At 38.1% G+C, this 27255-nt stretch overlaps 1 protein-coding gene across 8 annotated transcripts in view; it reads right to left on the bottom strand.

The window, feature by feature from the left end:
- The window catches only part of HIPK3 (homeodomain interacting protein kinase 3), an 83475-nt gene that overhangs the window by 14732 nt on the left and 41488 nt on the right, over positions 1-27255 (bottom strand). For all 8 annotated transcript variants that reach the window (XM_061381079.1, XM_061381083.1, XM_061381084.1 and 5 more), the window contains exons 3-8: positions 12409-12532; positions 3951-4070; positions 3228-3314; positions 2564-2748; positions 1653-1812; positions 1133-1256 (exon numbers count right to left, since the gene is read on the bottom strand). In XM_061381079.1, the coding sequence (XP_061237063.1) occupies positions 1133-1256; positions 1653-1812; positions 2564-2748; positions 3228-3314; positions 3951-4070; positions 12409-12532 (800 nt within the window). The remainder of the gene's footprint in view (positions 1-1132; positions 1257-1652; positions 1813-2563; positions 2749-3227; positions 3315-3950; positions 4071-12408; positions 12533-27255) is intronic.

Genomic DNA, 27255 nt, shown 5'->3' with positions numbered 1-27255 from the left:
ACTGTCACAGATAACAGACCAAAGCCACCCTGGTAGAATCAAAGCGGCTGAAGAGCTGCCAGGTTTTCACACCTCTCATTACTAGTTAAGCAAGTCAACAAACATATTCTTGGTGCTTTTTAGATACTGTGCAGGAGATTAAAATAAAAACTTCAAAAAGTTGCTCATATCCTTAAATCAAATAAATATTTTAAATATCACCTTCAGAATCCAGAAATATTAGAACTGGAAATGATCAAGAGAGTAGCCATTCCATCCATTTTCTTTGACTAAGGTTGAAGCAAGATAACAAACATGTCTGGGATGGCAGAGCAAATAGAGGAAACAAGAACTAGGTCCCAGGCATCCTGACTGAGCACCAAGAGCTCTCACTTATTATTAACAGCATTACAACACTTCAAACAGTCCTTTCAGGCCCATTTGAAATCAATCCCTTGATTTTAAGATTTAGACATCACAGCCTAGCAGGAACAAGATGCTAGTAAAGGACCTAGGAAAGAGGACTTTATTCTAGTTATTCCAGTCAAAAAGTTCACTGCTATCATTCTCTTACCACAAAGTAGTTCCTCAGTGTGAGAATTTATGCCTCTTCAAAGGTATTCTGTCATTATCTCATTTGAGGATTTGATATTTTTAACTAAATAAGGGCAATTTGATAAAAATCAATATTTAAAAAAACAAAAGACTAAGCTATGGGTAAAGAACAAGACTACAATATTTTAGGAAAGAAATCCTTTGACCAAAACAAAGATCTGAGCTTTCAGTCACGGTCATGTCTAGAGATGACACGCAGATGTTAAGTATTTAACCTGAATATCTGGAGCAGTTTTACCCAGCATAGGACAATCCACAGCTTTCCCAGTTCATTAATTCCTACTAAAGTATTTTATCATGCTAGACTCTACAGGAAATACAACTGTCATATGAGCCATTTTGTTAATGATGACTACAATGGAACTCCAGTCAGTTAATGAGTATCAGTGGTTTAAAGGCTACTGACCAGCTTAAATTAAATGCAAATGTAGCATTAAATGTAACAAAACCCATGCAGTATATCTAATGAATAGATGCCTAAACTTATTTTAAAATAATGCATGCCAAAACTCAAAGTGTAATTTAAATAAAAGAATACCTTGAATAGCTGGGGGACAGATAATCAGTGTCTGCTGAAAAGCATCACCACAACCAAAATGAGCGGTTCCGGCCTGCAGAGGAATCCCATGGTGCACAACTGAATGGGCAGATGTGGTTAATGCCTAGAACAATTGATGGACATGGCATTCATTATACAGAGTACGCTAATAATTGTGTACACATGCTTTATAAGTAGAAGTCAAATGCATTTTAAAAAACCATAATTCTATGATAAAGATGGACCCAGAAATTGATCTTACTGAAGTCTAGTTTTTGTAGACTTGAGATATAGGAGAGCCAGTAGATTGCATTGAAAGAATAAAAGGTGAAGGAAAAAAATAAATTTAAGTAGATACATTCCAACTGTTACCCTGAAATATTAGAGATTTAGTAGAACAGCCATAGTAAGACCTCATCAGCACTGGAAGTGCTGATATGGAAACTTATGTATATTTCAAAAGCAAAATGATTAATTGTTAAAAGAGAAGCAAAAATGACCAAATACTCTAAGTTCTTACCTGACTTCTTAATGTGCCAATTTTAGTAAAATTTGCTGCCAGATTAGTAGTACTGCTTGGAGCAACTGGTCTTAAAAGTGAAGTTTTATTGTGATTATTTGCATCACATGAATTTGGATGGGACTTACAAATATCCATAATATGAAAACAGGACTTTACACTGCAAAAGAAAAAGTGAACAGTAATGGTCATATTATTTTTTAAATGTTTAGAATAGTTTAAGATTAAAAATTATTTTTAAAAGAAAAATACAGTCTATGGCTTGCACTTAATCTGCCGATTTCCAATACTATGTCTACCAGGAAATCCTGTAAGATGGAAGTCTGAAGCAAGAAGCAGCATATGCTTCTATCTGAGACATTTTCTTGAGACAGTAAAGCAACAGTGAGCACATTTTGGTGAGCACACTATAATTTGTGACCCCCATTTCAATTTGGGCATATATTCTTCTCCACCAACCCATTAAAAAACCTCCTTCCACAAAGAAGAGAGGAAACGGGGGCAGGGGAATGGAGGAGAAAAGCAAATGGTGTGAAGGGAAACTGAAAAAAGGAGTTTTTCAATTTGGAGTTTGCAGGACTCAAAGTTGAAGGAGGAAAAACTTAACACTTTCTTTAATTATAAATATGTCCAGTCATTAAGGTAAGAATATTATGTAAAAGTGATATCACTCAGTCATTTTTGGTATGCTATTTTGGAAAAAGAACACTGGACTGTGATTTAGATTTGCATTCTAGTTCTACTCTGCAATTTACTGTCTATGTGAACTTGCTCAAGTTAGATTAACCTCTTTTGACTCAGTTTACTTATATTTAATGAAGAAACTGAATCATTTTTCTAACAAACTGGTTTACTACAGACAGCACTATCATTTCTTCAGAATCATTTTAAAAGATTTTAAAGTAACATACTGGTTGCTATGAGGGAAATCAAGAAGATGCTTCATATTAACAAAAGCATGGTTCAAAGTCTCAGCTGGAGTAATTCTTAAATCTGCATCAATCAGCAACATTTTTTTCAACAGACCAACAAACTCTCTTCTATCAGCTTTCTCAGCCAAAAGATCACTTCCTTCCAAATCCATCACTGTGTTCACCTGCAATATCAACATTTCAAGACATCAAATAAAAATAAGCCATACACTGTAGTATATGTTAAAGTCTAACAATTCAAAAAAAACCTCAAACAGGAAAGAACCAAGAACTACAAGTATTTTCAAATAAGAAAGAACACATCTCAAAAATATTTTGAGGTATCAAAAAGCATTCAAAACAGTGGGAAAAAACTGCTTTAACTAAACATTCAATTCTAGAGAGATGTAAGTAGAAGAAATATGTTTGCCAGGGTTTTCCTTTTTAAAGAAAATACTGAAGAACAGGATAATACAAATCAAATATTTGATAAAGATGAATGAAATTTAGTTTCTTAAACCTTAGAATCAATTTCATTTGAAGAGCTTAAAAACAGCAAGCACTGTGTCACGTAGAAAATGATTAACGTGCTTTGGCATTCTTGGCATTCAAGTGCACCAATTTATATGCATGAAACATTGACAAATGTGACTGTGGTACTCACATGCACTATATCATCCAGGCTGTTGAATATGTACTTTCTGGCTTCTTTAGACTTCATTCCTGTCTCTGCCTCATGTTCTTCCAGTGTCTTATTGAATACATCAGAGAAGAAAAACATCTTATTACTACCACTTGTAAATTCTTTATTTCTTCAATTCTGGCACATTTAGTCTAATATACTGAATATTCTAAGGCAAGTAGTAGTTTCAAAAGAATAACTATCAAAATATAATTTTTAAAAGCATACAGAAAATGAGACATTCAGGTTGAGGTCAAAAATATACAGATAAAATCACACACATAGATAAATTCCCTAACAAAATTACTAATGTTAATCATTAAGGATTTACTGATCCTGGGAATAAATTACATACTTGGGTTACACCATAAGTGGTTAAGTTCAACCCTGTCCCATAAAGCTTGATAAATGGTAGGGAAGAACTCAAAATGACACACACAAAATTTTTTAAACTATTTAAAACACATTACTAATTGTGTTGCCAGGTTAGAGAATGAGCTAAGCTATTCAGAAAAGACTCTGCTTATTCAAAGTGGGATTGGGGGATGGTAAAAAAGAAAACTCAAAAGAAACAAATGTAATAAAGTAAAAATAAAGAGTATTATCCATGAACATAAGGCATCTTAGAAAACTGTTTTTCTAAATATTTTTTTAAGTGAGATCACTTCTCGGCCTTTTGGCTAAGATCAAGTGTAAGTGAGTTACCTTTAATCTCCAACCAGAATGGGAGAGATCTGTTTCTCTGCAAAAAAATCTTGTGGATTTTGTACCCACATTTAACAACTGTTCTCCTGGTAAACCTTGAGTCTGAGAAATGTATCGAATCTGAAAGATAATTTACAAAAGAGAAAAATTATTCTTTTATTGCATTAAGACATTAATTACATAGCTATAATATATCAGACACTAAGCTAGATGTTAGGTCAAGAATTAAATGAGGTAGTGTGTGTGCCCTAATAAATCAGTCTGCGTGTGTGCTAAGTCACTTCAGTCGTGTGACCCTATGGACTGTAGCCTGCCAGGCTCCCCTGTCCATGGGATTCTCCAGGCAAGAATACTGGAGTAGGTTGCCTTGCCCTCCTCCAGGGGATCCTCCCAACCCAGGAAGTGAACCCCTGTCTCTTACTCTAGTGGAGAAGATACAAGTAAGCAATCATAAGGCAGTGTAATATATGTAATATAGGTATAATAAAGGCATGCATCATGAGAAGGCAAAGAAGAGACACATAAAATAATGGTAGTCATATAAAGTTCTGCTCAAATCGGGCAGTAAAGAATAAATAGTTTGTTAGTCCTGAAGGAGTGGAGAAATATGATCTATTATGATACAAGGCTTCCCTAGTGGCTCAGACAGCAAAGAATCCACCTGCTAATGCAGGAGATGCGGGTTCAATTCCTGGGTCCGGACGATACCCTGGAGAAGGAAATGGCAACCTACTCCAGTATTCTTGACTGGGAAATCTCATAGACAGAGGAGACTGGCAGCTATAGTCCATGGGATCACAAAGAGTCAGACACAACTGAGCAAATAACATTTTCAAGGTTATAATATGGAAAATAAAAAGAATATATCCACACACTGAGAGACTGAGGTTCACAAAGGGCGAAATGGCAAGAGACGAAATTGATCTTGTAGGCAAAGGGTTTTATCGATAGGTTAAGAAGCTTGATTTTAATCTCAGAGGTAATACTGGGAAACCACTGGAGAAACTGAAGAAATCTACACAGGAAATTGACAAGCTACTTGACTCAGTGACAAGTTAACCTGACTGGGTAAATCAGGACTATGGGAACACTGGAGGGCGTGCATGCATCTATGACATGACCTATGTGTGCTTGGGTCAGTAGGGGAAGAGACACAAGCACAGATGAGCTCTCTCAGGAGGACACTGAAAAGCTCCAGCCTCAGGGCCTCTGAAGTTAATACCATTCTGTTTGAACACTCTTCCCCACGCATCTGTATGGCTGTGTTTTGCTTCCTTCAGCTCTCAGCTCAAATGTCACCTTATTCATGAGGCCTTCTATGACCCACCAATAAATAAGGACAAGCTCTCCCCTCTTCAGTACCCCTACCTCCCCTTCTCTGTTGTCTTTTTCTCCACAGTGCTTTTTACCATCTGACATTCTGCACATTTACCTTGTACTTCCTTATCCATTCTGCAGTAGAAGTAGGAAGGAGTCTGTTCTGTTTCCTTACATATACACCCATGACAGTGTCTGATACATAGTTGGCCCTAAAATAACTGTTCCCCTCAAATATCTGTTCCCCAACTCAACAACTGGGCAGCACAGGAAATAAACAGAGGCTTAACCCCTTGAAATTGTGTTTGAAAACACAGGGTTCTTTCTTTAAACCTAGAAGACAACTACTCTATCCTCTTCTGCATCTTCTATTACTTCTTCTCTATGAGATTTTTGCCCTCAACCTACAAAAATGTTTAATATCTTCCAGCCTAAAAACAAAAAACTCTCTTAACTATTTGAAACATTTAATTGAGTAAGTCTTAATAATCTATAGTTTCCTTTTCATTCTAAGCTCAACACACAACAATTAGAATTCTATTACTCTCACAAAACGATAAAGGTAAGTGATGTCCTGTCATTAACTGAAACATTTAATAGTTGAATATTAAACCTTATCTTACTTTAACACTATTAGCTATTATCTTTTCACTTAAAAAACTGTTCCTTTCATTTCCACATCATTCTTTTCTAGTTGTCTTCCTACTTCTTGGCACTCTTTAATTGCCTTCCCCCATAGCTTTATCTCTAATTCTATGTCTAAATATTTATCTCTAGCTCTGGAGATTTAACTGCTTAAGTGAAACTTTCCATCTGGAACGCCTTTCGGTACCTCAAAGTGAATACATTCTAAACTGATTTTTCTTAAATCTGTTAAAACCTCAGGTACTTCCCCTTTGGTGATCACTATCACAATGCCTGAATCAGAAACCTGAAATTGACAGAAACCTGGAATTGAGGCCTGACAAGTACCTCTCCCACATCACCCTCTTTCCAACAACCAAAACTCTTAACCATTTTATCTCATTTGTATTTTTCATAACTATCCCTCCTCTCCATTCCTCTTTCAGGTCTTCTTCAATTCTAGTTATACAGTCTCACAGTCTACAGCCTCCTAATTAGTCTACATGCCTCCCTAATGGGCTTCTCGGGTGGCTCAGCGGTAGAGAATCTGCCTGCCAATGCAGGAGACATGCGTTCGATCCCTGGGTCAGGGAGATCCCCTGGAGAAGGAAATGGCAACCCACTCCAGTATTCTTGCCTGGAGAATCCTATGGACAGACGAGCCTGGTGGGCTACAGTCCATGCAGTCCCCAACCCCATCCACTCATCCCCGATTCATTATTCACATTGCCAAGAACAAGAAATTGCTAACAGCCACTTTGGTAAAATGCAAATCTGATTGTTACTCTCTGTATAAAATTACTTTACTGCCTACAGGCTGGATTCCAAATCTCTAATTGTGGCATACAAGCCCCCCTGACCCCACCCCACTTTCTCTCTTCCCAGCTCTTCACACATTCCGTATTCCTGCCCTCTCCAGCACCTGCTGAACCCTGCATGAGCCAGTCTGTCTTGCCGAGATTGCTCTCTAACTCCTACTTATCACGTCCCTGTCCCTCTCCCTCCTTGCCACTTGACCAAGCCAACGTGCTAATCTTTTACTGTTCCTTCTTCAAGACTCAATTCAAGAAACTCTCCTTTGTAAAGCTCTCCCTAACCAAAACAGAGGCCATCGTCATCTTCTGTGCTACCACCACACCTAGAATATAGCAATTTTAATGTACTCATAACACAAAACAATTACTTTTACACGTCAGTTTTCCCTGCTAGACTATGTGCCTCCTGACAGTCTATGTTCATGTATCTTTCTTTGTATCTCCAATTTCACAAGAAATGGTCATTAAAATCTTCACCTTACAAGTTAGTTTCCTTTCATTAAAGCGCAGTGCCTTTCCCTCACTCGGCATCCCAAGTGCCTGAGTTCCTTGTTTTACGGAACGAGAAAATGGGAAGTGCCCGGATGCTGCATCAGAGTCTCTCAAAGTAGGGAAGGTGCTCAACATATCAATTTCAACAAACATACACAGGGCATTTATTACGACAAAGACATGCAGATTAATAGAATATGGTGTCACTCTTCAACAGCATTAATTCAGTAAAAGAGATAAATACTTAAGCCCATAACATGCAATTAAACTAGGACGTGCCATTATAAAGAAGAAAATAAAGTGCTAGAAGAACCCAATAGAGCAGTTAATATACCTTAGAGGTAGAGATAGCACTGAAAAAACAGCAAACAAACCTGCAAGTTATTTTTGGTCCTAATGCCTGACAGTCATTTGAAGAGAGAGAACGTGTTCCACCTATCTGCCCCTCCCATCCCCAGTGGATGAAGGGCAGGGACTAGACTTAGAAGCAATTTGCCTTGTAAACTCAACTAGAATTAAGCTAAGCAAATTAGATTTACAATGTCAGAAACATAAACTAAGAAACTCCAGACACCGTTGGCGGATGAGCTGAAGGGCATAAAGCAGAGCTAGAGTTTGATGACTATGCTAACGTAACCAGAGTAAGCAGAAAATCTGAGCAGCAAGTCAGAATCAGAACAGATAAAAGCACTTACAGAGCAGCTAAATTATACTCATGATCTAGCACCAAAGTGAGATTCTACCAATGCCTACTAATTCTTCTAAGTGTTGCTGTGAATCCAAAACCACCTTCAACTCCAGACTTCAAAAAATCCAGTCACAGTAAAGCTCATTCTTGGATTTATGTGACAGTCCACACATAAATGGGGCTGCCTTCACAGCTCAGCTGGTGAAGAATCTGCCTGCAATGCAGGAGACTAGGGTTCAATCCCTGGGTTGAGAAGATCCCCTGGAGAAGGAAATATCAACCCAATCCAGTATTCTTGCCTGGAGAATCCCATGGACAGAGGAGCCTGGCAGCTACAGTCCATGGGGTCACAACAGTCAGACACGACTTAGTGACTAAACCACCACCACCACACATAAATAAATGCACTCTATTTGAGGCTACTCGAGAAAGGCTCTTTGAGATCTGAATAGCGTGATGAAATAGAATTCCCTGAAGATTCTCACCCCACCCTGGAATTGAAATAGGGAGCTTTATTTTTCTTACGTAAGATATAATTTGATATTACCAAGCGTAATAAAATTTGAATATAAATTCAGGCTTTTAGCCATTGTGGATATGGTTCTATCTAAACTCTAACAAACATTCTGCAAGACCAATCAACATTTATCAAGTAAATACTGCCATTCATCCATTAAAATATTATTTAATGTCCTGAACGATATTGACATTTTCCCAGTAAATAAAAGTCAAATTCAGTACATATAGCACGAATGAGACAGTACGCTTACAATAAACACAGGAAGGGATCCAAAGCACAGTACCAATTCATGAGGCAGCGGTCTCTAAACAAACACAGTACATACAATTGTGTACGAACAGAAATAAATGCATATGAGAAAAATATAATGTAAAAAATGGTCAGTGGCAAGCTGTATAATCCAAAATTCAAAGAAGTAATTGCCTTTGGAAGACTTCAAGAGATGACACAGATGATCAAAGGAACAGAACAGAAAGCTCATAATAAAGAATTAAAATAATCTGAATAGTTTTTCCTAGTGACTCAAATCTGGCCTTGAAGTATATAACTATAGGTAAAATGTTAACTCTCTTTCACCTCTGGGAAAAAACTTTGGGTTAGAATGTTAAATAAAGATTACACAAAAGACACATCAACAAGGGTTAAGAGAGATATTACAACACATTTCAGAGAAGTCTTTATTTGTGTAAATGTTTCACATGCACTTAAAATACATGTAACCTACACTTTTGCATGCTGTATTGGGCATAGTGCTCTACGCCTGTATTAGCAGGTCAGCTTGGTTAATCATGTGTTCAAATCATTCATATTCTCACCGATTTTTTCTATCTATGTTCTCTATCAATTACAGAAAGAAATGCACTGTAAATCTCTACTTATGATTATGGGTTTGTCTCCATTTTTTTGGTTCTATCAACTTTGACTTATAATATTTTGAAGCTGTTGCAAGGGATATAAAATATAGAATTTCTGTGTTTGTGATGAATTGAATTTCCAAATTAATTGGCTGGGCTTCTGCTCTTTATAATCAATACTGATAATATTTGTAATATAAGAACACTCCTGCTGTTAAAAGCAATGTTATGATTAAAAGCAAAACAGAAGAAGAATATCTAGTACAACATACAATTTGAGAGAGAAATATTTGTACAAAATGTTATCACAGGGAAAAATCATAAACTAGCAGAGGCTGCTGGCTCCTTCCCTAGAACTCAAACCTGGAGACAGAATACCAGTGGAGGTTGATGAATTTGAGAAACTAATATAAAGACAGTGAAAACCCTCTTTGAGCGAGAACAGATTGGCAGTGGCGGGGTGGAGGTGGAGTCCGGAAGAGAGCTAGTGCCAGGGAGTCAGGGCAGACTGGAGCAGGGTTCAGCTGGACTCTTACTGCCCTGAAAGTATCATTATCCATGAAGTAGTGTAGAGGCAGTCGACTGCTAACAGCATAGCTTCTGGATTCAGACTACCTGTTATTAAACCTGCAAGTTATTAAACTTCCCCACACCTTGGCTTCCTCATCTATAAAACTTCATAGGGTTGTTGTAAATATTAAATGAGTTAAAGTGTTGACAGTTTCTGGCACATAAAAGAATTCAATAAGTATTAGTTAGTAATGTTACTACTACTGCCCACTGCACTGCCACTGAAAGGCAAAAAATAAGTAAAAAAAAAAAAAAAAATAGCAACAGTGCCTCAATTGGGTATCCAAGTATATCACAGTAGCTGATGCCTAGAACAGGAAACAGGTAACAGAGAGAAGCAATGCCCTTTCACATCCTGATTGCTGATGCTGCTAAGTCGCTTCAGTCGTGTCCGACTCTGTGCAACCCCATAGACGGCAGCCCACCAGGCTCCTCTGTCCCTGGGATTCTCCAGGCAAGAACACTGGAGTGGGTTGCCATTTCCTTCTCCAATGCATCAAAGTGAAAAGTGTCCGACTCTTAGCGACCCCATGGACTGCATGGATGGAGTTGGTTGCCATTGCCTTCTCCCACATCCTGATTAGATGACCATAATCCAGGGAGTTGAGGAAATTTTATGAAATTCAACCACATAAAGTAAAAAAAAAAAACAACCAAAACAACAACAACAAAAATGCCACTCACGTGAACATTTTAATGCAAAAATGCATTTCAGAGTCCAAAACCAATTTAGGATAAAAAATAAAAAATAAAACTTCAAATTAGGAAGACAAGGGATAGCCCTGAAAACAGGCATTTATCAAAACCAAGCAAGCATCATATTTGAAAATGAGTATGAAGTCTAAGACTGGAACAACAACAACAAAACCATCATTCTTATTGGTTTGCATACATTTATTTTGGAAAATAACTTTTAAAATACTAGGTTGATAACTGTGTAACTATTGATGCTGCATGCTAATAACTTTTTTCAATTATTATGACCTTTTGGAATTAAAATAATACACATTCTGAAAATATTGTTAATCTGGATCAGATAACAATTTTTTTTCTCACTTTTGGCTTTTTTAAGTTTATTATTGATTTTAGAAAAACTGAATTTATAGGGTCCTTTTCAGTATCAACATGAGTTGTCCAAGACAACTAACTATAAGGTCCAAATTCAGAGTAAAATAGCAAATCCATCTTTTTACTTCCACTAGCTGTGTACTGTTTCAGAGGACTACGCGTGCCATAAATTATGGTCCACAAAGTCAAAGGTGTATTTCCAGCATCTGACAGGTTCCTCAGGACGTCAGCAGCTAAGGCGTTTCGGGACTTCTCAATCAGATCATTAATTCTCTCAAAACTAGTTAGCTTGGCATCTGAACCAAAGTTAATGACTGGGTTAAAAGATGAAAGAAGGTAAAAATCTATGGAAATTTTTACAGAAATGGTCTTTTAAGAGGTATGTTGAACAGGGAGAGGGAAAGTTAGAGTAGTAAAAACAAAAACAACAAAAAAAACCTGGCCTAAAGGAAGTTTCATGGGTAGAAAGTCTTTGGAAGAGGATGAGATTAAAGTTAACAATAACATCTAATAATTAATATTAAATGATTTTTAGAGTCTCAGCAACATTTAAGTCACTAAATTAACTACCTCTCATATCCCCTTTTATGTAGAAAGCTAAACCCTAGAAATCAGCTATCTTGCTGGTTACGCCAGGTGTGCTTTTAAAATGTTCTACTTCCTATTTTTTCGTATCTAAAAGTTAACTAGTATATCATTTAAATAAAAATATAAGCCAAACAAAATTTATGTAACCCTTGTTAATTCTGACTAACATTTTTCACTAAAATAGGAGTTGAGTATGTATCTCTTTCTAATAAGGGAGGCATGCTATAAAACCCTTTCAAAAAGTGAAGAAAAGTACTTCAAACGACAATCTTGGTAATAAAAACCAAGAGAATAGCAACCAATATTGTCTATTAGCTTAAAAAGACTAATGAACATACCTGAAAACCACCATGAAAAGTGTGTAATGAGGCGCCTCGATGGATTCTATGGAGAATCATTTCAAATAATCTTAAGCGAGACTTTCAGCACCATCAAAAACAGTGAAAAATACTAAAGAGGGTCAGGTGACTGAGTTATTTAAGACCAACAAAAGGTGCTGGCTTAAGACCAGTAGTTACGACACCTTTTATTTCTTGGGACAGGCTGACATTTCATCCATCACCAAAATCTGTCCCCCAGGCAAAGCATTATTATTTAAATGGACATAGTCCAGCCTTGTGTATATATACCTACAATATAAAAATTGGGACTAAAAAAATTCTCCCAAGAGGTTTACAAAACTGGTTTTCAGGCATGTGGATTACAACTTTATGAAATTACAACTTTGTTCATGAAAACACTTTAAAAATCAAATTCTGTTTTGAGATCTTAAATTTCAATTCCATAAGATCCCTGGTTTTGCCATTTTATTCCAACAAGAGCTTCACATGTGCTGTATGCCTGGGGAAATGCATTCCTATAAGTCTATTGTTTTCCTTTACATTCTACCAACTCCACTGGATTATCATGACAGTTCTGTTACCTGGTCGTACTCCAAGGCTCCTGGGTAGAGAGGCCATCCAAGGAATAATTCTGCAATCACACATCCCAGTGACCACATGTCTATGGCTTCACAAAATGGCAACCCCAATATAATCTCCGGAGCTCTGAAATTCAAAAATTTAAAAAATGATTGTAAAATTATCCAATTCATCTGGTATTCAAAGAAAAGCTCATAAAATCAGAGAGAAATCATCTATTCACAGTAATTCATCATTTTTCATAACTCTTTCAAACCTAACCATAATCCTGAATTAAACTTAAAGGGATGCTATGAGTACAATGGGGAGCTTCCTTGGTGGCTCAGCAGTAAAGAATTCACCCACAGGAGATCCAGGTTTGATCCCTGAGTTGGGAAGATCCCCTGGAAAAGGAAATGGCAACCCACTCCAGTATTCTCGCCTAGAAAATCCCACAGACAGAGGAGCCTGGCGGGCTACAGTCCATGGGGTCACAAAGAGTTGGACACAACTTAGCAACGAATCAACAACAACATGAGAACAACACTGCTATGATGAAATATCTAAGTTTTATTAACATGACAGTAAAAGAAAAGAAAAAAAGGAAAAGCATAGATCTTGTTTTTTGAGATGACAGCAGAAGTACCACACTAGAAAGAGAACTGACAGATGATTAAACGCACACACCATGACATCAGAACTGAAAACCAGACACTGAAGATAAGACTCAAACCAAACCAGACCAAACCCCAAAGACTAACCAGGGATCTAGACCGAGGTATTACTTCAGAAGATAATAATAAAACTGGGTTATTTGTTCTCCAAAACAGACAAGACCAAGTTCACTATATTCTGCCTTAAAGGGCAGAAAAATACAGAGTACGTCAAAACAGTTAAAAAGCATTTTGGCACTTAAAAGAGCTTTGATTAACTGGAAAATGTATTCCATGAAAGATACAATTCTCAGATAAATTATATTGCTACTTCCATGACTTTCCCATAAGAAAATTAACATTCTAAGAGAAGTTTCACATACAGTTCTCTAATTCCAAAGTCATACAATCATGGTTATCCTGAACAATTTCAATGGTACAGAGAAGTTATAAAAACAGTACAATAAATACTTTTTCCTAGTCCACTTGAGAGTAATTTGCCAAATAATGGCATGTTTTGTATTTCGTACATACAAGATTACTCTCCTAATAATCACAATATAATCATCAAAGTCAGGAAATAAATACTGATACATTTTCACCAGCTAAGCCTTAGACTGCAAGTTGGGCCAACTGCACAGATAATGTCCTTCATGGCAAAAGAACCCAATTCTGAATCATGTACTGCATTTAGCTGTCATATCTCTTTAAGGCTTTTCCAACATTGAAGAGTCCCTCAAGTCTTTCCTTGATTCTAGGACCCTGGCATAAGATATTACAGGCCAGTTATTTGTAGAATATCCCTTAGTATGGGTCTGTCTGACATCTTCTCATCATTAGATCCAGGTTATAAATCTTTGGGAGAAATGTTTGCAAAGTGACAGTTTTCCTCATTATATGCTATCAGGTGGTACAAAACTTTGCAGCACTATTGATAATGTTCACTTTGATTACTTGATAACACGGTATCTGATAGATTTCTTCACTATCAAGTTTCTTCTTTCCCCTTTGTAATCAAGTTTTTTGTGGGGCTTCACTTTGAGGCTGGAATCCAATTTCAATTTATCCATGTATTTACCTATGTAAGTATAATGGATTCCTATTTTATTCAATGGGTTATAATTCATTACTATTATTACTTATTCTGATGCTCTAAGTTTCCCAGACTTGACCAGTCGGAACTCCTTCAATGAACAACACAGGTCCTCATTACTAATGTGGTGGCACTGTTCCCAGGATCTCTCAGTATACTTATTTAATACAGTTTAAAAAATTCCTTCTGCCAGTTTTTTTTTAAACTTAAGAGTACTGATTGTTATATCTCCTAATGCAGTGGTTCTAGATCTTGGCTGCACATTACAATTTTTGTGCTGGCCACACCCATACCAATTAAATCAGAAACTCTGAGGATGGGACAAAGGCATCAGTGGTTTTTAAACCTCTCCAGCTGATTCCAATACATGACACAAGTCAAGAACCAAAGCCCTAAGACTCGATAGTTAAACCCAATGGAAAGACGATTCCATCTCCTCCCTACAGTTCTTCTGTTCGAAATAAGTTCAAAAGATAAATTGTTTGCTACCATAGATTTAGAATCTATTGACTCTACTCCTGAATATCTCTGCTGTAATTAATATTTAAAATTCAATAGATTCTTAATCCACAGTACTTGTTAAAAACATGTAAGTGTCATGGGGAGATGCTAAGAGGAATAAAAGAACCTTGCTGCTGCTGCTGCTGCTAAGTCGCTTCAGTCGTGTCTGACTCTGTGTGACCCCAGAGGCGGCAGCTGACCAGGCTCCCCCATCCCTGGGACTCTCCACGCAAGAACACTGGAGTGGGTTGCCATTTCCTTCTCCAATGCATGAAAGTGAAAAGTGAAAGTGAAGTCGCTCAGTTGTGTCTGACTCTTAGCGACCCCATGGACTGCAGCCTTCCAGGCTCCCCTGTCCATGGGATTTTCCAGGCAAGAGTACTGGAGTGGGGTGCCATTGCCTTCTCCAAAAAGAACCTTAAAACATAGTTATAAAAAGCCTGCACTCTTCTGACTACTTAACTCTGTAACTGTGTAGATATATACATGTAAATTATATTCAGATATAATCAAATGCTAAACTACTACAGAAAGAAAGGTTTACCCTAAATTATATTTATTATCATATTCACAAGATTTTATCCTTTTTTTGTTCACTAGTTTATACACAGAACATAGCAGAAAATATGCACTCAATAAACATTTCTTAAGTAAGTCATGCCAACACAGGTTGATTCACACAAAGGAAAGAAAGCATCAGTGTGAAATGTGGGTCTGAACTAGGCATCGGAAGAATAAAGGTCTAGGCAGAAAGAGAGAGAAATGAACACAAGAGTTTATAAAGTATATACTAATCTATACTTCAAAAGGTTCAAAGCAAAAGGCAGCTAGTTTCAAAAAGTATGGAGTAAATGAGATCAACTAGTAATAGTTAATCATGTATTAATTTGAATCCTAAAGACTTGCCAGTAAGGCTAATAGAGCTATAGCTGTGTGTAAGGGCTTCATAGTTATTTTGAAATAATTAATACAAAAATTCACAAGACTTGAAATGGACTACTATAGAAAATTTCAACAATGTATTTGGTAATGCAAGAAAACTAACAAAATGATACTATTTAGGACATACAACTTAAAGAGACAAAAACTGCTTGAAATCTGGTCAACAATTAGAGTTCTGTCTTGTGGACGAAGAGTGATGAATTCTTTCTGCCATTTGCTACCATTTAGTGAGTGAGCTGGAGAAGGCAATGGCACCCGACTCCAGTACTCTTGCCTGGAAAATCCCATGGACAGAGGAGCCTGGTTTCAGTCCATGGGGTTGCTAAGAGTCAGACACGACTGAGCAACTTCACTTTCACTTTTCACCTTCATGCATTGGAGAAGGAAATGGCAACCCACTCCAGTATTCTTGCCTGGAGAATCCCAGGGATGGGGGAGCCTGGTGGGCTGCCGTCTCTGGGGTCGCACAGAGTTGGACACGACTGAAGCGACTTAGCAGCAGCAGCAGCAACAGAGAGTGAGCCACTTTGACCGTGATAAGAATACAGACTTATCTTTTTAAAAATCTTGATTACAAATTGTATAAAACCATTTCAAACACAAAATCTAAGATTCAAAAGTTATATTTAGGGAAGCAAACTCAAATATCTCATTTTTTAAAAAGAATTTTAATTGCAAATTTTATACAAATTCATTATGTATTATTGGATCAGTTTAAAATCCTGAGAAGCAGATGAGATGTGCAAAAAAAAAATTTCTTGGGGAGAAAATGTCTTTGAAGGATACAGAGGGAGATGAAGCAGGAGTAGGTGAAGAGAGCCTCAGACCTCAAGCAGTTCTGACAGCTGTGAAAGAGGGGCAAAGGAAGAATTAGAACTTCTATCCGACTGCAGTGCTGTTAAGAGAAGAGTCTTGGCAGGGTCAATGGGGAGTCTCGAGGCAAAAATTATCTGCTGGAGTAGGTCCCCATCAAACTAGAACAGCGTAGCTCTAGGGCCCCCAGTGTTTGGTCACTGGCTGGGAGCAGCCCAGAGGAATGGGCCTCTGCCCAGCACTGCTGCGTTATCTAACAGGCACAACAGGTGGAGGCTGGCAGCTAACTGCTCTTCACAGCAGGTTCTCTTGAAGTGGATCTGAACGCTGCCACAGCCATCTTCCCCAAAGCTTTTGTATTTTATTTTGTAAAACATAAATACCATAAAGAAAATGCAATATATTTCTTCACCAAGTCTGAGTCAAACGTACAAATTCTCTCCAGTTTACCACAGCATACCACAGAATGTTATATTTTCTGTATGCATCATCACATGTGAAAAAGTGAGGAAACAACACCTTCAAGCATTTACAATCTAGATGAAACTGCCAGAGATATCAGAGCTCAGCCAGCCAGTCTTACAATACAATAAACTTTAAAAATCAAATTATGCACAAAACAATAATATACCCATTTGTAACTTAATGAATAAAGCTTAGTTTTCTGAATATATCTTAACTGGCTCTCAAATTATTTCTCTGGGCTAAATATACTTTTAAATATAAATGACCATAGCAGAAAGTCTGATTTATGGACGACTCTCAAAATAAACCTTGTGTTCTACACCTAAAGGAAATTCTTCCACTTCTTTTCTTATCCACCTTAACTCCCTTCTGAGCACCTGTAATGTGAGTGGTGTGCCAAGGGTACAGCAGGGAACAGACACATGTGTACTTCTGTAGACAGGCCAGGCGCACACTAAACACGTCCACTGGGTGGAGAGCACAACTAAACCACTTCACCACTCTATAAATAGTAACACAATTAGAAGGCGAGTGTCAAATCCACAAACTCAAACATTTAGGTTATACGGTAAGAAAGGCTATGCATAAAATGCCATGTTTCCTTTTTTGCTATGTGACTAATAAAACTTATCAATATTCATTAAAACCAAGTCCTTTTTACTTTTCTAAAGCCCTGAAATACTGATATGAAATCTAGGTAAAGTGGGTAAGCTAAAAAAAAATTTTTTTTTAAGTGGGTAAACTAAACTCTGAATGATCTGTGGGTCTTTTGCTAGAGAACTCAGAAAGAATGTTAGCAGTAGATAGTTCAAATAAGAACATGGTGAAATACTGTCACTCAGAAAAGATGACTATTAATTGAACACTTTACTTTATTTCATTTTTATTTAAGTTGAAAATTCAATTACTGGCAGAGAAACCTAGCCCTGTTGGGAAAAAGAATGTCTCAGTTCAGGAACTCAATATGTCAAGTTTGAGGAACAGTTATATATTCTTATAAGAGAAAGATGCCCTGGATTATCCTGGCAAATGCCATTAGGCTATGATCATGTGATGATTTCAAGGCCGTCAATAAAGTGGTGACCATGATATGGCTCTTAACCTATTTTTTCAAATACAGAAAATACAATAGTTAGGCCAACTTGATTATTTAGCCTGCCTAATGTTTCTCACTAAAGTTAATAAAACTAGCATAATGCTGATATATTTCAGTTTCTTGAGAGTTTAGTGACAGGAACAACCCAGGTCTAGTTAAGTCTAGAACACTGATCAAGTAATTTCTGAAATGACAAAACTAAGGGCCAGACTCTAATGATGCTGTCAGGGATATCACTCAGTAAAAATGAGAGCTACAGTTATCCTGGCTTCTTTCGATGATACTTCTCTGGTGGTGGTGGTTTAGTCACTAAGTCGTGTCCGACTCTTGAGACCCCATGGACTGTAGCCTGCCAGGCTCCTCTGTCCATGGGATTTTCCAGGCAAGAGTACTGGAGTGGGGTGCCACTGACCACCACAAATCTCCTTTGTCTCTTTAGATCTGCCTTTCTGGACATATCACACAAATGGAATGGTACAACCTGTGATGTCTTATGGCGAGCTTCTTTCATTCGGGGTTCAACCATGTTGCTCATGTACCAGCACTCCTTTTTTATTGCAGAATGATGTTCCATTGTATGGGTATACCAAACTTACTTATCCATTCATGGATATTTGGGTTGTTTCCAGTTTCCAGCTATATGAAAAATGAAAAGTTAACCAGGAAAAGCCATGCCACCTCACCAGGCTATTGAGCAAGAATGTACTCCAGGGCTGAAGAAGGTCAGAGCAGAAAAGCTATACACCAAAAACAATCACTTTCTCAGAGAACTGAATGGTACAGGAAGAAAATGCCTTTGATGAAATATATATCCAAAAGGGGAAACAGGGGGCTAGTGTTAAAGAAACTGCTGATTTTTCAGTGCAGCAGGCTTTACAACTGAGCTAATCTTGTGCTACACCTCTTTTTCAAACCTCTAGGGCACTGAAAAATAATAACAGTAACAACTTCTTGACCATCTGCTGGGAACCCAATATAAAAAGAGCATGGGGTCATGGGTAAATTTAAGGGTAAATTTCATAAGACTGTTTTGCTATAGTGCTACTATGCAGAAAGTTCTGGGAAGACAAGTCTTTGAGTCTGGTAAGGATGCATGATTTCAAACAATGAAAATCATCCAGAGAGAGCTAGATTTTAAACACTTTAGACACCTAGCAATCCCACCATTTACCCAAGCCTTAGTATTTTCATTTTTGAAATGGGTTTTACTGATGCAGCATACTCTGAAAATTATCTAAAGGACTAGGTAAAAGAATCTGTGTAAAATGTAAAACAGCATATACATTTACAAATTTATTCATACTCCCACTGTCCTAATTCACACCTCCTCTCTTCTCAAACCATCACCTCCTCCCTATCCCCATTCCTGACTGTTGTCCTTGCATCCAACTTTATTTGGCGGGGGTGGGGGGATATCTGAAAGAAACTTCTACATTCTCACCACCACATCTACTAGCCCACTTGCATCTGTCAGCACTTTTATCTAAGGCAGCCATGCTCACTCACTGAAGTACACCATTCCACCAATTTCCCAGTCTCTCTCATCACCAATCTCTCCCTCCCTTCTTCCCTCCCTCCCTCTCCCCAACCCCCAACATAAAGATATGACTGTTCCCATATCTCCCATTTTGAGAAAAAAGAAAAAACGTTCTTGTTTACATACCCTCCTTCAGCCATCATCCATTTCTCTGTTCCCCCTTAAACCAGGCCTTCTTAAAAGCATTATTAAGAAAAGCTGCCTCCAACTCTGCCCCTGTCTTGAACTCAACTCTAATCAGGCTTTCATTACCCCATCATTCCACCAAAATAGCTCTTGTCAAAGTCACCATCATCCACTGCATTGCCACATCCTTGATTTATTTGGCTTGCAGCATCTGACACAGTTGACTGTGCTCTCCTGCATTAAACAGTCTGCAGTTGACTGCCAGGACACCACTCTGCTCTCTTTACCTCACCAGCACTCCCTTCTCAGATTCCTTTCCAGTTCCATCTCACTTCCACAGCCTTTAAATTCTGGGCTGTCCCAAGGCTGCCTTTAGATACCTGTCTTCTCTACCTACATTCACTTCCCTTAGGTGACCTCATACAATCACACGGTTTTAAATATCACCTTTATTCTTAAACCCAAATGTGCATCTCCAAACCAGATGTCTCTCCCCCAACTTTAGACTTCCCTATCCAACTGTCTACTCAATATCTCTTACTGTCAATTATTAGATATCTCAAACTGAACATGTTCAAAACATCTGCACAATTCCCTCCAATCCACTCTTCCTCCAGCCTTCCCAATCTCAGGAAATGACAACTCTATCCTAATTTCTCAGGCACATAACTGGTGTAAGAATCAAATCTGACTCTCACTTTTCACAACTATCAGCAAAGCCCACTGACTTTATCTTCAAAACAGATTCAGAATTGGACCATTTTGCCCCACCTTTACTGCTAAAACCACAATCCAAGCCACCAGCATCTCTTGCTGCAAGCTTCCTAACTGTTCTTGCTTCTGCCCTGTCCTCTACCACCTACTCTCAACTTAGCAGCCAGAGTGATCCACTTAGTACACAAGTCATGCCACATCACGCTTCGCCTCAGACCTCCTAGCAGCTTCTTCCTGCCTCACAGTAAGGCCAAATTCTTCACAATGATCTATACAAGGTCAGACGGGATTCTGCCCTCAGGAAATCTATTTAACATTTCCTACCATTATCCCATTTGCTTGCCCTGATCCACCTGTACAGGCCTCCTTACTGATTCTAATCATAGTTGCTGCCTCCAAATCTTTACATTTATCTAGGAGAAGGTTCCTGGCAGAGGGGAACGCAAGACGCGATCTCTGCATTCTTATTTTGTGTTTCTGTCCAAAGACCTGATAGGAAGGCTTTCCTTTACCACCTTAAACAGAAGGGTAAGCCCCTGCCAGCACGCATACTTCCCGCTCCTCCTTTATCTTGCTTTACTGTTCTCTATAGCACCTGCCCCCAACTGATAGGCTTCCTTATTACGTCTTCCCCTCCCCTACTAGAATATAAAACCATGAGGGAAACAACTTTAATTCTTTCGATGCTACATTCCCAGCACTGAGAATACTGCCTGGCATATAGCAGGAATTCACTTATCCATTTGTTCAATGAATTAATTGATCAAACAGTGGAAGCTGTTAGCATTCTGTTATAAATATCTTTATTAAATACATGAGCCAAAGAGGTATCAACCAAGAGACTCTGACATGCTAGCCACTTCACATTAGGGACAATTGAAATGTTTTGATTATAAAATAAAAGTCAACACCATTTACTGAGCTTTAATAGCGGCCAACATCACAGAAATAATTTTTAAAAACATTATCTCACTTAAATAATTTTTAAAAACATTATCTCACTTAAAGAAGATGTTCTAAAAATAGATTTCTGCCTTGTTCTGTTTCAAGATCAAAAATGCGGTAAACAAAATGTTCCACATAAAACAAAAGAACCCCTCAACTGAGTACAGTTAATCCACAGAATCATGAGAAATAATAAATCGTTTTTGAAGCAATTAAGTTTTGGAGCCGTCACCCAGAAACAGATAACTGACACAGTACCCAAAGTTACCCAGAAAGCAATGGAATTGAGACTTCAAATGCCTTATTCCAAAAACCTTTCTCTATACTATACCATCTCAATGATAAAATTTTGTGACTGAAAGAAACACAGAAAGCCAAACAGGAAACCTAGAAACAGACACCAAAGCTACTTTTAACAATTCAACTGAAGTTATGTTCCAGCTTTATTTTCCACAAAATAAGAGGATACTAGGATTTCCTGGTGGCTCAAAAGGTAAAAGGTCTGCCTGCAATTCAGGAGACCTGGGTTCAATCCCTGGGTCAGGAATATAGCCTGGAGAAGGCAATGGCAACCCACTCCAGTACTCTTGCCTGGAAAATCCCATGGATGGAGGAGCCTGGCAGGCTAAGTCCATGGGGTCACAAAAAGTCAGACACAACTGAATGACTTCACTTTCTTTCTAAGAATATACTAACTGACCTATGTTTTCTAATAGTTCTATGCCTTTTTTGATTAGTCTTTAGCTTTCTAGGACAATCTAATTTAAGAAGTATTATGCTGCCATTTTCTAAACCCAGTTTTCACTCAGTATAAATCCTTTAAACAGCATAAATCCTTTAAAATACATATAAGGACAGCAGTAACATCAAGCAAAAACATCAGCAAAAAGAAGACTGGGAGTTGCCTGTGGCTCAAATCATGAACTCCTTATTGCTGAATTCAGACTTTAATTGAACAAAGTAGGGGAAACCACTAGACCATTCAGGTATAACCTAAATCAAATCCTTTACGATTATAACAGTGGAAGTGACAAATAGATTCAAGGGATTAGATCTAACAGAGAGTGCCTGAAGAACTATGGATGGAGGTTCATGATATTGTACAAAAGGCAGTGATCAAGACCATCCTGAAGGAAGAGAAATGAAAACAGACAAAATGGTTGTCTGAGGAGGCCTTACAGAAAGCTGTGAAAGGAAGAGAAGCAAAAGGCAAAGGAGAAAAGGCAAGATATACCCATTCAGTTCAGTCGTTGTGTCCAACTCTTTGTGACGCCATGGACTGCAGCACGCCAGGCCTCCCTGTCCGTCACCAACTCCTGGAGTTTACTCAAACTCATGTCCATTGACTTGGTGAAGCCATCCAACCATCTCATCCTCTGCTGTCCCCTTCTCCTCCCACCTTCAATCTTTCCCAGCATCAGGGTCCTTTCCAATGAGTCAGTTCTTAGCATCAGATGACTGCAGAGTTCCCATTTGAATGCAGAGTTCCAAAGAATAGCAAGGAGAGATAAGAAAGCCTTCCTTAGTGATCAAAGCAAAGAAATAGAGGAAAACAACAGAATGAGAGACCAGAGATCTCTTCAAGAAAATCAGAGATACCAAAGGAACATTTCATGCAAAGATGGGCACAATAAAGGACAGAAATTGGACCTAACAGAATCAGAAGGTATTAAGAAGAGGTGGCAAGAATACACAGAAGAACTATACAAAAAAGACCTTCATGACCAAGATAATCACGATGGTGTGATCACTCACCTAGAGCCAGACATCCTGGAATGTGAAGTCAAGTGAGCCTTAGGAAGCATTACCACGAACAAAGCTAGTGGAGGTGATGGAATTCCAGTTGAGCTATTTCAAATCTTAAAAGGTGATGCTGTGAAAGTGTTGCACTCAATATGCCAGCAAATTTGGAATACTCAGCAGTGGCCACAGGACTGGAAAAGGTCAGTCTTCATTTCAATCCCAAAGAAAGGCAATGCCAAAGAATGCTCAAACTACCACACCATTGCACTCCTCTCACACGCTAGTAAAGTAATGCTCAAAATTCTTCAAGCCAGGCTTCAACAGTACATGAACCATGAACTTCCAGATGTTCAAGCTGGATTTAGAAAAGGCAGAGGAACCAGATATCAAATTGACAACATCCGTCGGATCATCGAAAAAGCGAAAAACTTCTACTTCTGCTTTATTGACTATGCCAAAGCCTTTGACTGTTTGGATCACAACAAACTGTGGAAAATTCTTAAAGAGATGGGAATACCAAACTACCTGATCTGTCTCCTGAGAAATCTGTATGCAGGTCAAGAAGCAACAGTTAGAACTGGACATCGAACAACAGAATGGTTCCAAATCGGGCAAGGAGTACTTCAAGGCTGTATATTGTCACCCTGCTTAATTAATTAACTTATATGCAGAGTACATCATGAGAAATGCTGGGCTGGATGAAGCACAAGCTGGAATCAAGATTGCCAAGAAAAGTATCAATAACCTCAGATATGCAGATGATACCACACTTATGGCAGAAAGCAAAGAACTGAACAGCCTCTTGATGTCAAGTGAAAGAGGAGAGTGAAAAAGTTGGCTTAAAACTTCTCAACATGCAGAAAACTAAGATCATGGCCTCTGGCCCCATCACTTCATGGCAAATAGATGGGGAAACAATGGAAACAGTGACAGATTTTATTTTGGGGGCTCCAAAATCACTGCAGAGGGTGACTGCAGCCATGAAATTAAAAAGCACTTGCTCCTTCGAAGAAAAGTTATGACCAACCTAGACAGCATATGAAAAAGCAGAGACATTACTTTGCCAACAAAGGTCTGTCTAGTCAAAGCTTTGGTCTTTCAGGTAGTCATGTATGGATGTGAGAGTTGGATTATAAAGAAAGCTGAGCACCAAAAAATTGATGCTTTTGAACTGTGGTGTTGGAGAGTTCCTTGAGAGTCCCTTGAGCAGCAAGGCGATTCAACCAATCCATCCTAAAGGAAATCCGTCCTGAATATTCATTGGAAGGACTGATGCTGAAGCTCCAATACTTTGGTCACCTGATGTGAAGAACTGACTCATTGGAATAGACCCTGATGCTGGGAAAGATAGAAGGCGGGAGGAGAAGGGGATGACAGAGGATGAGATGGTTGGATGGCATCACTGACTCAATGGACATGAGTTTGAGTAATTCCAGAAGTTGGTGAAGGACAGGGAAGCCTGGCGTGCCACAGTCCATGGGGTCGCAAAGAGTCGGACACAACTGAGCGACTGAACTGACTGAACATCAAACAGGTACTTAGCACTAAGAACAAGGCAATGCTCTAAGCACTTTATAAGTATTATTAGCCCATTTGATAGGCTAATCCTTTTAACAGACAAAGAAACAGACACAAGCATAAGGAACTTGCCTAAGGCTCATACAGCTATTTTGAAGTGTAGCCAGAATTCAAAGCCAGGTTTTATGGCTTCAGGATCCGTAAGTGCTGCATGTTAAAATAAATAATTCCCAAGATTACTAAAACTATCAGACTTTTATCGTGCTCAAAGTCTTCCCACTCAGATGCTATACTTATCATTAATGTGTTCTTTTTTCTCTTTCAACATGTCACCTTTGATTTTTAGACTAACTGGGAAATGTGAGATATATACTTATGTGAAAAGAACTACAGTTGACATTTTACTAAGTCCTCTTCCTGATCTTTAAGCATTTGCTCATCTTATCCATAAATAATCTTTCATGTTAAATACATAGATATCTGCAGGACACTTCTCAGTTAAAATAAGGCTCTTATTTTGGCAGATGCTGTGTTCCAAAAGATGACTACAACAATCTTTTACAAAAGCTATTAGGAAATGAGCTCAATAGTGTTATAGATGTGACCATCCAGTAGGTGTGATTACTAATCAATATAACATCATGCACTCAACAGGCAAAGTTTTATACTTGGCAAAAGACAGCAAAGAAAAAAAAAAAAAGACAGCAAAGACCTAAAGTGGTTATAAAATATCGGTACTAATAAACATGTATTTATACAAACACAACATATCTAGCAAAGGATACACACCCAAGTTTTAACAGCAGTTATCTTTCACGAATCAACCTGAAAAGGAGACAGAAGTACACACTTCCACAACACTGGTTTCTAAAACAAGCGTCTCCCACTATACAATAAAAGACTAATGTTTAAAAATTGTCAGTCAGCTAAATTTTATAGGAATTTTATGTTTTCTTCTAACTGCACTACCATCAAAGTAATCACATAGTCAGTGTTAAGCCAGTTTATTTCCTTTTATTATCAGGAATAACTTCCAAGTGTGACTCTCTGAAGCTGGGAACACAGAGTCTCGGGAGGGAGGATCACTGGAGATGGCCCTGAGAGGCTCTATACCGTCTGCAGGGGACACCATGGAGAAGATGCCTCTAAGTACAACAGGGGAACTGGAAGATCTCCAAGAATCTTTCAAATCATAACGCAACTAAAATTTATGAAAATATGAAAGAACATTTGTATAACCAGACCTTTAACAGAAAGAAGACTTAAAATGTATTAGGGAGCTGGTTTCTAGCTTAATCAGCACTCAATTCAATATTGTGCAGAATGGTGCTTTTTAAAAAGAAAAACCACCAACAAAACCTCAACACTGACAGAAAAAGGCTGCTGCTGCTAAGTTGCATCAGTCGTGTGCGACTCTGTTTGACCCCACAGACAGCAGCCCACCAGGCTCTCCCGTCCCTGGGATTCTCCAGGCAAGAACACTGGAGTGGGTTGCCATGTCCTTCTCCAATGCATTAAAGTGAAAAGTGAAAGTGAAATCGCTGTCGTGTCCGACTCTTAGCGATCCCATGGACTGCAGCCTACCAGGCTCCTCCGTCCATGGGATTTTCCGGGCAACAGTACTGGAGTGGAGTGCCATTGCCTTCTCCAGACAGAAAGGCAAATAAGTTTTAAAAGAACCAATCAATCACTTCCAGAAATATTTTCTTTTTGAAGTCACGAATGTTTACCATGATAAGAAACTTGTTGCTATAGGCAATAACAAGGCTAGAGAATATCCGATATTCAACAGATTGCTTTTATGATTGTAACCACAACTATTCAATAACATGATGAAATGTAATCAAAAGTACAAGCTCTTAGAATAGACACTCATTCAAATGTAGCTTGAGTCGTAGGCTAAAAATACCACAATTAAAAATATCCTTACTGCAAGGGCACTTAATCTTCTAAGTATGCTGCACAATGCTCTAGATCAAAGCGCCAAGTACAAAGGCCTGCAGTAATAATAAGTGTCTTCAAAATACATTAAATGTAAAACCTCAGAGGTAGAGGATAGGAGACGGTAAAGATTTAATAGCCATTACCAATATGCCAAATATATCACTTAGACCCCAACATCCAAAAAGATGTATACATCAATGATTTGCAAACCTATGGCTGATCAAGAGATAATATTTTATAAAAGTAGAGTCAGAAATGTATCAGACAGTACTATTTTTCATGGGTTGGTTTTTTTTTTTTCTCGCTTTTTTTTTTTTTTTTAAACTCTTCGGCAGCACCTTCAGGCATGAGCGGGATCTTAAATCCCCAACCAGGGATTGAACCTGAGCCCCTTGCAGTGGAAACATGGAGTCCTAACTGCTGGACCACCAGGGAAGTCCATGTTTTGTGTTTTACCTATCAAGAACTGTAGGCAAGATCTCAAAATTCCATTTTACGGAAGAGAAAACTGAGAACACTGTTGTTAATACATATCAAGAGAGAAAAGCTAAGGAGCTGAGTTGGTACTATACTACAGGTGATGAGGAGGGAAGTACCAAACTTCTCAAATTTATTTGACTATGAGATATATTTAAAATTATAATGTACCATCAGTGGATGCCAACAGAAGTTCATAACCTATATGATGTGTTTAAATCAGACAACAAAAATTATTTAATTGAAATTATTTAATTTGCAATTTTTCAAAAATATTGAAAATAACAAAAATATGTTTAGTGA

The sequence above is a fragment of the Bos javanicus genome, chromosome 15 (assembly GCF_032452875.1).
Source record: "Bos javanicus breed banteng chromosome 15, ARS-OSU_banteng_1.0, whole genome shotgun sequence".
In the NCBI taxonomy this organism is placed as follows: domain Eukaryota; kingdom Metazoa; phylum Chordata; class Mammalia; order Artiodactyla; family Bovidae; genus Bos; species Bos javanicus.
Note: the sequence above shows the minus strand (reverse complement) of the source record. Positions and strands in the feature narration are given on the sequence as shown.